The following is a 14,120-nucleotide window of genomic DNA, read 5'->3' as shown; positions in this document are numbered from 1 at the left end:
AGATGGTGTAGGAAAGCCTTTCGCTTCAAAGATATGATTAAGCCCAGGGACCAAAATTCTTATATATATAGATGTTCTCCCATCAAGAATATTTATTATCACCAAATCCAAGAATTAATTCAAATTTGTAACGTTTGGACCATAATTAAGAACTTTAATGATATTAAATATTTAATTTAATAATAATGATTTCATACATAAAGAATAAAAAAACTGAAATCATTTAAATTCATGATAATGAGAACAGTTATATTATTATTAAATTAAATATTTAATAAAAACGGTTACAGTCCATTCCCACGGTCAAGAGTGTGTCGTCAAGCTAGATTATGCATGTATCTTAGGAAAGGAAAGATTGGAGGACGCGTGATAGGGTGATCAGGGGAGCGTTAGGATGAGCATGACAACACAAAACCGCTTGACTCGCGTCGCCCCGCTGCGGCGCCCACAGTCACGCCCCGAAACCACAAACCTCCTCTTGTGTCACTTCCACAAAACCAGGAGTGTCAACAGCGAGCGAGAGAGAGAGAGAGAGAGAGAGAGAGAGAGAGAGAGAGAGGTGACTTTTCCTTATCTTTTACTTTCCTCTCTGTGACATTGGCTCCATCTGTAAGAGAGAGAGAGAGAGGGGGGGGAGGGGGTGGACAGAAAATGAGTTGTGCTGCTTTTTATCTCTTCTAACTCTCTCTCTCTCTCTCTCGCTCTGGAACTTTCCATCTTTTTGTGGCTGGGGGCGTTCCAGGTTCTATGCGGCGATACCGACGCAGGGGGTCGTGAGCCGAACGTGGATGCCACGCGCTGAGATGCCATTCACGCCGGATTTGGACCCGTTTCCACGCCTTGCATCCTGCGTCGCCACGTGTCTTCCTTTGTTTCCGGTGCGTGAGAGAGAGGCATCGGGTGCGGTGGTGGATTCCCAGCTCCAATGGACGCGGAGACGTAAGAGTGCGGAAAGCACGAGGACGGCAGCCCGCCGCTTTCTTTATTTTACGTGTAATGTGCAACGAACCTGCTTTCCTACTGTGGAAACCACTGGCCAAAACCCAATGCCTCTCCCTCCTATATATTCCTCCTTCTATGCCCTTCTCTCTCCTGCAGTCATATCAACCTCCCCTCCTCCCTCCCCATCTCTCCTTCAGCCAGTTGAGAGTGGTTCGATCACACTGCAGCTGCAGGGTAGCGGAAGATAGATAGCAGCATGAGGATGAGCTGTAACGGGTGCAGGGTGCTGCGCAAAGGGTGCAGCGATGACTGCAGCATCCGGCCATGCCTTGAGTGGATCAGGAACCCGGAGTCGCAGGCCAATGCCACCGTCTTCCTCGCCAAGTTCTACGGCCGCGCCGGCCTCATGAACCTCATCAACGCCGGCCCCGAACACCTCCGCCCTGGTAACCCACACACCCGCGTCCGACGCCTCGTCTTCTTGATAACGTCTTGTCTCCGTGCTGATTCGTCGTTGTGGTTCGTGCTTTGGAGCAGCTATATTCCGATCCCTACTCTACGAGGCGTGCGGGCGGATCGTGAACCCAATCTATGGTTCTGTCGGGCTGCTGTGGTCCGGCAGCTGGCAGCTCTGCCAGGCCGCTATGGAGTCGGTGCTCAAGGGTTCTCCCATCGTTCAAATCCCTTCCGAGGCCGCCGCGGCCACGCCGGTGCCGCCGCTCAAGGCCTACGACATTCGCCACGTCGCCAAGGACGCCGAGCTCCACAAGGTCAACAACAACCGGACACGGTTCAAGCGGCCCGGCGCCAAGCCGCACCCTTCGCCGACCGCACCGGTCGAGCCCGCCGAGCAGCCAGAGCCCGCTGGGGCCGACCTCAGCCACGAGTCGGCCGCCAGCCACGCGTCCCAGCCCAACGCTGGCGGCAGCGGCGGGGACGGTGACGGCAGGGAGAACGAGAGCGTGTTCTCGGCGGATGCAGCGTCGCACGTGAGCCAGGGCGAGCTGAGCCCGGCCGAGGAGGGCGAGGTGGGGTTGGAGCTCACCCTCGGGCTGGAGCCCGGGCTGAGGCCCGACCGCGCGATCCGGCCGGCGGGGGACTCTCGGTGCGACGTCAGCCGCTTGAATGCGGACACGTGCAAGGTCGACCTTTGCCTGCAGCTGCCTGTGGCGTAAAAAGGGAAGCTTTCAGCACCAGGATGAGACGGAGACAACGCGAATGAAAGTTTTGATGTTCTTGAGACGTCATTTAATGAACTAAACGTAATCAATCACAATTATCTCCCGCCTTTCCTCTCTTTTCATCTGCTTCCTTCTTTGCTCCTTGTAGTGTAGTTTCCTCACTTTTACATAAGAAATCGAGTTCAGAATCTTGCGGTCTAACTGTTAAGGATTTTATCTGTTAGATTAGCTGATACTTTCAAAAATACGTTTGATAAGTTTTTGAATCTTAAACATTTGATAATTCGATAAGTAAATTTGAAATATTATCATCAGATTAATGATTCAGAAGGTACGAACTTTGATCCAACACTAACTTGCTTATTAACGCGTGTAAACAAATGATGAACAGATGACTCAATTTATGATCTTTCCAATTGGCATATTTATAATAAGAAAAAAAACGAAACATGCTATATAAGCGCGGGAGAGAGAGAAAGAGAGCGCGCAAGATTGTCCTTCGTGAATTGGGAGGAGTATGGGGAGTGGATAGATTTGGAAAAGGCTGGCATGGGGGGAGGGTGGATTAATTTGGAAGCAGCGGCGACCTAGGATTACCCTTCTATGGCTCATCAGAAAGGCGACTGGCGACATACGAGGAACGGTGGGGAAGACACAGCAGAACAACGGGCGACTGGATGACAACAAAAAGCTTGGAACTCGATACAGTATCATGCTATCATTACTGACCAGTGTGCGACCTGAAGACTTTAAAGAGGAGAGGCTCATAAAAAGGTTCACCGCTGTGTCAGGGATAAGGAGGAGACTGCAGTGGGGTGTGTGTGGATAAGGAAGAGAGCTTGCTGTAGCTAAGGACAAAAATGATGGTCTCAAGGCTCTTCGGGAACGGGACTCGTTTTTCTCCCCTCTCGAACCTCTTTCTGACGCCCATTTACCTTGGTGTGCTTCCGAACGGTGAATTCATCCACTGTTTGTTTGGACTGTTGTATTGGCAACTTCAATTGTTAGGGTTTCACGATGACTCTTCACATCCAATCCATCATTTGCTTGTTTCTGAACAACTCTATTGTTTTTCTAATAGCAAGTGGCAAATGATGTTGGTACCACTGGACTGCAAACCAAGGGGAGCAGTCAATGGAATGTCTCGTGATTTGGCCATCAGTTTCTGAAAGCAGCATGCTTGTTTGAAACCATCTCTGGCCAGAACACTGTTCCAGGAAAACCTGGGGAATGAGCAGTGCAAAGGAACATGGAAAAGCTAGCAGCCTCCACTTGTTGACACTGTAGGCGGCAGTGACTGCACCATTTATCGTTCATGGACAAGTTGCACCAAGGCAGCGCAGGTAGCAGAAATCTATGGCAATCTTGGTTCTGTATCCTATAAATCATTCTGCAAATTGTGATGAAACAATCAACCGACACCTTCGTTCCTTACAGAGCCAAAAATTCATGTGGTATATTGTCTAGATAATAGCAAATAACCAAGTGCTAAATGATCACATCTCCTGGTTTCCTGCATAGTTCCCATCTGTGCAAAGCATCTATTGAAGCAGTAGGTGTAAGTTGACAAAAAAAATACTGTAGTAATATGTTGGTCTTATCTTCCAAACGTTCCTTCTTACAGTAGAAACTTGGGAAATGAGACTTTGCTCTCATTCCTTTCTTTCCCAACTTGTTTACACCAACTTGCAAAATTGCTATCAACTTAATTTTGATGCAGCTTTCGGTGGAATGTGAGATTCCTATTAGGCATTCCAAGAAAAATGAACTAAGAGATGATATATATACTAGCATTACTACAATACTTGTCCAAACATCAACATTACGAAGGACAAACACTGCAAATACTTGAATTTTCTTTACCAAGAAACAGAAGTATTATGTGAATTCCTAATTCGATTAGGATGTGACCTAAGACATGACTTGCACCCTGATAGGTTGAGGATAGGACTGAATGATTCTGGTAATATGATGAACTTGGCAACAGTAATAAACATTATCTGAAGCAACTAAACAGAAACAGACAATCAAACAATGTTTTTGTTTTGATGCACTTGGCAAATTTAGTAACCTAGATTTGGTATCCTAGGATAATTATAATATTGATGTTTGAGTATATTAATGCTTCAGGTAGCATATGAATCCACAAGTCCAGATGTGTAGGATAAAAACTATGATATTGTGGATCCAACTTTTGCTTGCTTTGTTGCTTGTTAGATTATAATACTGACAACTTTATCTTTCCTTCCATATTACTGTATCAACCTTGTAGAACATTATAGAAGAAGTTTCTTAATCATGTTATTCCTCGCTTTAATTAATGGCGTGTGCCAGCCACATTTCATCTCTTTGTGATCTTTAGAAAACTTGGCTTATATATTATACAATCTTAACAAAATCAAGATCCAAAATTTGGGAGGGTAAAGTGATCATTCAACCTTCCTACACAACAGGCAAACTATGTTTGGGGGGTTCATCTACCTCTGCTAATGAATTAGCTTGCAACTTGTCTGTGATTGAGTACTCACCAAGAGTTTGTGCATAAAGAATGCCAAGTTGCCATCTCTCACCTACAAGCATTTAGCTCAGTCTCATTGTTTTATCTCCTTGAGGAGAATTTTCTTTTTCATTGACGTTCTTCCATGATGCAAGTTGGAAGTTCTTTACAGCCACCAACATGCTGCCCTACTTCTAGGTGCAGTGCACAAGGGCTTTGTTAGTTTCTCTAGGACATGGTCATGAGAGGTGCACATGAATTTAGGGTTTTTCGACACATATTGTAGCAACAAGTGGCAGATGAGATGCTTCGATGGCAAATAACCAATTGGCACTTGTCAGCCATGTCTGCAAAGTGCCAGCAAGGTATCGATGGGTCTTTTCAAGCGCGAAATATTACGAATCTAAACCTAATCCAATCTAACATGTTGATGTTTTGGAGGAGGAGCCATAGAAATGACCAATAATAGAAGTATTTTTCATTTTGATGCCTAGTTTGATCATGTACCTAACCCATAAATGTTAGAAGTGTTGTGGATATAGCTATGCTTAGGTAATGTCACTAGCAAGATTCTTTGAGGGAGATGAGTGATACAATGTACCACCAAATTTATTGGATCAAAAGATGCATAGGGGAACTTTATGCCAACTTGATATAGATTAATTTTTCCTACCTTAAGAAAGAAATATTGTGCTGACAAAGCAACATAAAAAATAGCAGGCAATTAGGTATTGTTCATCATAATTTTGATTGTAACATGTCTTTATATCTAGAAGATATAATAGCTTTGTCCGGCCAGTTCATCAATCATAAACTTAATTGGATTCGTTGAAGACTCAGATTCCCTACATCAGCACAGTGATAATTTAGCGAGTCATATATTACATAAGTAACAAGTTATGTATTCGACCACCACAAAGTCATTCAAAATCTATGTAAAACCTAAAATTGAACCTCCCACTTGATAAAAAACTGTTGGATTTCAATCACTATATTTTCAGGGGAGAAGTCCCCTAAGTCATCAGCATAGTCCCATTTGCATAAATTAATTGATAGAGATTGTATATCCATCTATATGTTCAATATTAATAGTGAATTATCCACGCTATATTTGTTCAGTGAAAATATCTCTTAAACCACAACAAAGATTGACATCATTGGTCGACTAATTAAAACAGTCAATGCTTACTAATATATTTATGTTCCACACTTGCTATTTAATTAAGTTTGATCTTTAATGGCACTAGTCCAAGATATAGATAACATTCAAATTATATTTCGAAAATAGAAATAATGATCCTTAAGATCCCTCAGAAGTTAGGATTTCCTATGTTGCATCACTGCCTCATTTCACAGGATAAAAAAAATCCTTCTAATATGAGATGACCATGGCACATTATGGTAGCCAAATCATATTGCCACATCATGTATCTTCTTCTTCTTCTTCTTCTACTATTCCTCTTCTCGTCTACCCTCTTCACATACCAAAGGGGACTCACAAGAAGGACATTCTTTATGACATTGAGGTCGTCATTATCATCATCAGGCAGCAAAAGGGGTCGCCCATCTAGGTGACAATGACAATGGAGAGGAAAAAGAGGGTGAGTTTGCACTAGTCAAATCACCATGTATTGTGTGGTAAGGTAATCTAGAAATTATGTTATATAACACTTGCAAATTACAACCTCAATCACATTGGCATTCTTATCCAAGGCCTGTTACGAAAAAAGAATTGGACAAAAGTTTTTATACAAGTAAAAGAAATTACTATTAAAACTATCAAATTGCTTTTGTTCCCACCAGTCCAATGGATTGTTTTTGGATAGTTCCTATACATCAATGCAAATGAGATGACATTCCAATATTATGTCTGTTTATGGAAGTTTAATAACTTCTAAAAGAAATATGACAACAGTTCTTGTATGTTATCCATCAAAAGATTCTTTGCCTAAAACTTAAGAGTCAATAAATGGATAATGAAGCCTAGCAATGTCAAACACATTTACATACTGAACAAGTTCAACATAAAAGAAAAGAAGTAATTACATCATTGATCTCTGTACTATATCAAGATATTCATCGAGTGTGTGTGTGTGTATAAATGATAATTGTTTATTCTATTTTGTCCCTATATTTTAATTTCTTGAAGCAATAGTCTATCAGTTGTTAAGTTTAACTGCATGGCTAACTCTAATGTTTGATCACATTAAAGTATATTCCATCTAAGTTTTTTTCTTTTGATATCTTTACCCTAAGTTACTTAGCTAAGTACTTATAATCAAACATATATTATAGTTATTTTCTTGTAATTATCTAGTGTTATGGAGATACCGATAGTGTTTGTCTTTTTCAAATCTCTTAAACTATAGGGACTTCAATTTTGTGAGAAATATCAATGGTATTTAATTTGTGTATACATATCCTAGTATAGTATTGTGGGAATTTCATAAGGATGTATGATCATATAAACATTAGATGAATACCATTTTGTAATCATCATAAGGACCTTATTAAAATATGTATATTGATCTTTAAGTAGGAAACATATCCTAATTAACGAAGTTGTGAAAACAATCCAAGGACGAATATTTCTTTTTTGCTTGAAGTTACAAAAGCAATCCAAGAATACCAGTCCTTACTAACAAGATGAGTGATAAGATAATCAATTGCCACAGTGAGACAAACCTCTAAATGAAGCCATACAAAGCAAAGAGTCAAAAGAAACTAACACCATAATGTAGATTGACAAGTGGATTTTATTTTTTTTCAAAGGATAAATGATAAAAACGGGACAAGAAACCGTCAAGCTTCGAGATTTTGTGCCTTGAATAAAGAAACATATGGTGTGATGTTTGGTCAATCATATATTGGTCAAATGACCCTTTTATACATGGGTTTCATGCCTCTTTTAATTATTCAGTACCATATACGGTTGGTTATTTTTTATTATGGGTTTGTGCAATCCTCATTACCTACCATGGTAGTCAGCATTAAGAATATTTAATGTATTTGCTAAGAAATGACATCTAAATATTGAAGATAAAGGTTATATATATCTATCCTTGCAAAGTTTGGAAATAGTGACTTTTATCTTTATCAATTTTATCATATCATGTATGTCTGACAAAATATTAAGATCCTGCACATATATCTCTCTTGCTAAAAACTCAGGTTAGCTGTAGCTGATATGAGTTAGAAATATTAAATGTAAAAACCTTTTAATTTCTTACTATTATAATAATTTTCAAATGGAATTAAATACTAAGATAGATTAATTACAAGGATATATATATATATATATATATATATATATATATATATATATATATATATATATATATATATATATGTAATTTTTAAAAGAATTATCATTATATTGATAAGACCCTTAGGGTTTTATCATAGAAGAAGAGAGAAAAAAAGGAATGATCACTTCGAGGGGATCGATCTCCTTTATCACTTTGAGGGGATCGACCTCCTACGGTTTGTCAAAAGATTGAATAATATTTCATTGATTTCCGAAAAGAAACAGATATATACCTATTTATAGGGTTCTACCTAGAGTCCACCAAGACTTGGACTCTAAATAAATAAATAAATAAATATCAAATAAACCCCTATCCGACTCTTATTGAACTAGACAAACTCAATAAAATATTATTCAAAGCTCAGAAAATAAAGAGATTCTAATAATTCCTTCCCCTTCAAATCAGCATTGTCCTCAAGGCTGAGCACGTCAAACTCAGAAAACTTTCTTTCAGCACTTCAGTCATAGGGTATCTATGATGCATCATAACATCAAGTACGGTCTCCACTTTTTGATAATGTAGGTCGGCCTTTTAGTATAGTAATCGTTGTAGTCTTCTAAAGAACCCTCTCCACCCAATAGCTAGTGGCAGTTGTGACCTTATTTGCCCTTAACCGTCACTTGCTTTCCATTAATAAAAAACTTCATGATTAGTTTAGAAAAATTTAAAGAAACATCACCCAGAGTTGATAGCCATTCAATTCCAAGCACCACTTTGAAGTCTTCTTAGGGTAACAAAAAGAAGTCCATAAGCAACTCTTAGCCCTATATAATCAATTTTATCTTCAAACATTTGTATCACAAGTTAAAATCCATCTATCAGCGAACGTTATTTTGAATTTATCACAGCCTTCAATATGGTAGGTCAATCTGTCAACAACTTTATTGTCCATAAAATTGTTAGTGCTATCTTATCAATCAAAACTATAATATGTTGATGTTCTAAAGTTCCTCTAACTTTTATAGTTTGCGGGTTATAGTAGCCGGCTAATGCATGCACTATATGTATGATAGGTCTAACATCTTTATCAGAATCTATACCTTCATGATTGGATTCTATATTATTAGCTTTTGGTTCCTCCCTAATTGGTTCAATAATTAGAAATTGCCCTTATTTATATCGATGCTCCCTACTCCACTTTTCATCATATTGCCAACACAAACCCTTCGCTGATCTTTCCTTAAGTTCTTCTCGGGTTAGTCTTTAGGTGTTAGGGTTTCGATTGAGAATAGATGGGGATGGTGGCTTGCTGATCATCTATTTATTATCATTTTTTTTCAATGATTTTCTTTGCTGATTTTTTCTTTATGAAAACATGTTGTAGCTGTCATAGTATGGGGTTGGTGAGCTTTGACTTCACAACAGATATATAGATTAAGTCCTTCAATAAATATTCTCACAAGTTATCGTTCAAACCAGTCTCTAGCTTGATTTGACAACCATTCAAATCTACTATGATATTCTAATATTGTAGAAATCTTACGAATTTTAGCAAGCTGACAATCAACATTCTCATATTCAGATGGTCCAAAGTGAACGATAAGCCCTCTCTTGAATTGCTCCTACGAGGGGAACCTATGGCAGGTTTCATACCAATCATACCATTGGATTGCATCTCCATCTAGTTGAATTGAAGCTATTTCTACCTTGGATTCTTCTAGAGTTCCATGAAAACGAAAATTTTTTTCTGCCCTAGAGATCCAACTAGTCAGATCTCCATCTTCCCATCTTGGAAATTCCACCTTCATTCATGGATAGCTTGTGTCCTATTCTTGGTTCCTTTTCTCTATGTCTTCAAATCGGTTCAATGTAAGACTTGAACTTTCATCTAATTGAAACTTGTTGAAGCTCTCCAATATACCGTGAATCGGCACTAAGAGGAGGGGGGGTTATAAATTAGTGCTTATGTAAATTATGACGATTCAAAAACTTTGTTTGATGAAAATCGATATCGGAAAGATGTTAACTTGAAAACACATTCATAAGCATAGTGAAAGTAAGAAATCAGTTTGCAATAAAAATGAATAGCTTAAGTAAATGCAAACCATATTTATAGTGGTTCGGTCATCGTGACCTACATCCACTTCCGATTCCTCTTCACTCGAGGCTACCAGCTTTCACTATCAATCTTCTTTCAATGGGCAAAGATCAACTATCCTTTTATACCTTTTTTTCTCCTTTCACAGGTTTAGGAGATAACCTTTACAACCACTCATCCCTCTCTTAAACTTCACCTAACACTTAAAGCTTGAGAGGAGTTCTCACAATATTACAATAGTATTTTATTTCTTTTTTGCTCTTAGTGTTTGTGTAAACTGAGCAGGGATGAGTGTGGTTTTTATAGGCCACAACGCCAAATGGATTCAAATTTAGAGGCAAAAATTTGAATCCCCGGGATTTCGGGATACTAGTGGTACCACCGCCAATACTTTTTGACACTAGGCGGTACCACTGTAAGTACTATCGCTTGACACCCTAACATTAGGCAGTACCACCACCTAGTTTGGGTGGTACCACCGCTAGACCTTTCTATAGGACATTGAATAAGCCAAACAACATGTCTAATTCAGCCCTGATTTAGGCCCAATTGGCCCCTAATTGAGTTGCCATTGTTTCACTTCAAGATTGACTCAATTAGACCTAAACTAACTCAATATAGACAAATTATTATAAAGCACTAATCATATGTTGTTCGGCATGTCATTGGTTCTTCCGGTGCTTCGTCTAATCCTACGCATTGTCCGATCCTGCGCATCGTCCTCTCCTTCGGCATATTGCCCAATTGACATGTTGACTCCCGCAACTTTCGATCTCCTTAGCGCAATATCTGATCCTTCAGCCCGATGCCCGAACTCACGGTACAAAATCCTTCTATCGGCATGTCAATCGATTCTCCGGCCCGACATCCAATCTCCCGACATGTTCAACTCCAACCTAACATCTGATTCCTCCTGCTTCAATTAATTTGCCTCTCCTTGATCGAAGCTAATCCTGCATCACTCAAAACACAGATTAGATTACAAAGTCATCAATTGATTTCATCATCAAAATTTAATATTCAACAATCTCTCCCTTTTTGAAGATGACAATCAATTGATGATGGAGTTTAAACTAAACTCCCCTATCAATATGTCATATTGATAGAAACTTTGAATTCAAAAAATCATGCAATGTTTTAAAACATAAAAGTACATCATACTATGCATGGTTCAACTCATCATCATATCTTTTCTCCCTTTGTCATCAACAAAAAGGAAAAGTGCATCTAGCAAGTTTTCGAGATATGCAAGTTTTACATCATGCAAGCTAGCAAATTTTACATCATTTTATAACATGCAAGCTAGCAAATTTCACATCATTTTAGAACATGCAAGCTAGCAAGTTTTCTTCTCTTTGAAATGTGCAAGCTAGCAATTCTTCCTTCCTTTTGCAATATGTAATTTTGTAAGTTTTATTTCTTGAGATGGACAAGATAGCACTTTTGCTTGAGATTGTAAGCTAGCAATTTTTCTTCCTTTTGTAATGTGCCAATTAGCAATCTTTCTCCCCGTTTGTCATTGTCCAAAGGAAGGGAATAATACAATATTATAAATATTTTTTCTTTTCATTAATTTTTAAACATGACATAAGGTATACAACCAATTGCAAACATATTGAAAATATATCAATATCAAAGATCATGAAGGATCAAGTCATGATTCATTTTGATAAGTCTCTTCTTTTGTAAATAGCAAAAAGAAATCTTAGGAGATCAAATACTAGGCAATCTTGATAGGAAATTTTAAGTCATGAATTTTGAGAAATTAAGAGAAAAATCATAATTCATAACTATTCTCTTTAACAAAAGGAAACATAGGAGAACAAGGATCTTGATTCATAAAAGATATCAAGTATCAAATTTCAAGATACCAAGAATTTAACATGCCTAAATTTAACATTCAAGCTTGCACTTTTTGCTTTCTTTTGCATCAATGTTCTAATCATAACACAAATACAAAGGAGTTATACATAATAAAAATCATATCATGAAAGATAATATCAAAGATCATATGAATACCAAAAGACATTATTCATTTTGACTAATCTCTTGAGATGCTAGCAATTTTCTTTCTCCCCTTATGCCAGTGCAAACAAGAAAGAAGAAGAGGGGAGGTAAAAAATTTATATCAATGATCATGAAAGATGAATACAAAAGATCATCAGTCTTTTGTATTATCAAGAAAAACTTCAAAACATAAGATATCAATTTGATGATCAATGCAAAGGAGTAATAATGAATCTCAAGTTGAGAAATTAATATTATAATTTGTATAAATATCCTCTTAAATAAAAATATCATAGAGAATTTCAAAAATATCGAGAAATCAAGAGAAGGATTATGTTTAAAAGAAATCTCCTTTTTGGTGAATAGCAAAAGGAAGAATCGTAATAAACAATCTTGATTCAAATGAAAAATGCAAGTCATTGAAAACTGAGAAATCAAGATAAAAATATGGATAAGTATTCTCTTTAATAAAATACAAGAGTCATATTGAGAATAAAGAGTAGGGGATTTTGATTACCATAAAGAAAATCTCAAGTTATAATTCCTGTTAGGATCGAGTCGGCACTAGGTGGGGGGGGGGGGGGGGGTGAATTAGTGTAGCGGATAAAAACGTTGGTTTTGAAAATATTTCGTTCGATTAAAATCGATTTGGCGAAAACTATTTTGGAGAGATGTTAACTTGAAAGCATTTTTGTATTAAGTGTTAATCCTATAACCCAAGTATCCAATTGGGCTCGAGTTCGGACTGGTTTGGGCCAAGTTTGGAGCCCAACCAGTGAGTTGAAATAGTATAGGCGGTGGCACCGCCCAGAACCGGAGAACTGAGCGGTGGCACTGCTAGACTAAGCGGTGGCACCGTTAGACTGAGTGGTGGCACCGCCCAGCACCCGAGAGGTCCGGCGGTGGCACCGCCAGTACACTGTCAGTGTTAGACACTAACAGGCGGTGGCACCGCCAGCCTCAGAAACCCAAGAGAATTTAAAATTTGGATCCCAAATTTGAATCCTCTTAGGGCCTATAAATACCCCTCAATTCTCAACTGAGATTACAACTTTTGTGAAAGCAATAGATTGAGAAAAAGGTCTTAGAAAAGTCTTTAGCAAGTCTTGTCTTAAATTGCTTGAGTGTTCACCTCTGTCTTCCTCTTCAAAAATTGTAAGAGTGTGAACCACTTATAAAAGGTTGTAAGAGGGGTATTTGTCCTTCCCCTTCAAAGAGATTTGCTAGTGGAAGTTGGGAGCCTCATTGAAGAAGGCTTCGCAAGTGGATGTAGGTCATTTGACTAAACCACTTTAAATTGGCGTGTTCATTGAATGTGTGAGTACTTACTTTTCTGCAATCGTTATCTACACAACAGCAAGTTTCCGGTTTTTACTCTACTCAAGTTACAATCAAAGCAAAATCTCCTTACATTTTACGGAATCATTTTCGAACTTACAAGTTTTAATCCGCTGCACTAATTCACCCCCCCCCCCTCTTAGCGCCGCTCCGATCCTAACAGACATCTCTTCTCCCTTTAGAAGAACTTTCTAAATACTAGGAAGAAGGGACTCTACACTTCAAGAGGGATTACAATTTTTTACTCAAGAATTCTTTCCCCCTTTTAAACTCACTTTCTTGTTATACTAAACAGGAAAGAGTGGGGTATTTATAGGCCCCAAATGGATTCAAATTTGGAGCCCAAAATTCAAGTCCTTGAGATTTCGGGGTATGGGCGGTACCACCGCCTGACAGCCTCGGAGACCGAGTTTTTTGAGTTTTTCAACACACAGGACGTTCCACGGCCTGTTCTGGCGGTGCCATTGCCTGTTTTGGCGGTGCCACTGCCTGTTCTGGCGATGCCACTGCCTGTTCTGGCGGTGCCACCGCCTGACCTAACTTTTGGGTCATTGAATGGGCCTCCCAATGAACCAAAATCAGTCCCAATTAAGGTCCAATTGGTCTCTAATTGAGTTAGCATGATTACACCAAAAGCTAACTCAATTAGCCCCATAAACTACTTCGATCTTAGACAAATGATTACAAAGTATAAATCCTTTGTTCGGCATGTCATTAGTTCATCCGGCGCTCGTCTGATCCTTCGGCACATCGTCCACTCCTTCGGCATATTGCCCAATCGGCATGTTGACTCCCGTAAGTTCTGATCT

General features: G+C 38.8%; 1 protein-coding gene across 1 annotated transcript; it reads left to right on the top strand.

The window, feature by feature from the left end:
• The first annotated feature begins 1,105 nt into the window (after positions 1 to 1,105).
• On the top strand, positions 1,106 to 2,324 carry LOC103972785 (LOB domain-containing protein 40-like). Its single transcript, XM_009387148.3, has 2 exons — positions 1,106 to 1,388; positions 1,480 to 2,324. The coding sequence occupies exons 1-2, from the start codon at positions 1,199 to 1,201 to the stop codon at positions 2,115 to 2,117; spliced, it is 828 nt and encodes a 275-aa protein (XP_009385423.2). The 5' UTR covers positions 1,106 to 1,198; the 3' UTR covers positions 2,118 to 2,324.
• The last annotated feature ends 11,796 nt before the right edge of the window (positions 2,325 to 14,120 follow it).

Source organism: Musa acuminata, chromosome BXJ3-11, assembly GCF_036884655.1.
Source record: "Musa acuminata AAA Group cultivar baxijiao chromosome BXJ3-11, Cavendish_Baxijiao_AAA, whole genome shotgun sequence".
NCBI lineage: Eukaryota > Viridiplantae > Streptophyta > Magnoliopsida > Zingiberales > Musaceae > Musa > Musa acuminata.
This window is presented reverse-complemented; position numbering and strand designations above follow the sequence as displayed.

Bases quoted from the DNA above. Each gene is read 5' to 3' on its own strand.
- LOC103972785 (XM_009387148.3), top strand. From the start codon at position 1,199: ATGAGGATGAGCTGTAACGGGTGCAGGGTGCTGCGCAAAGGGTGCAGC. The intron at 1,389-1,479 runs GTAACCCACACA...GCTTTGGAGCAG, and splicing joins CCCCGAACACCTCCGCCCTG to CTATATTCCGATCCCTACTC.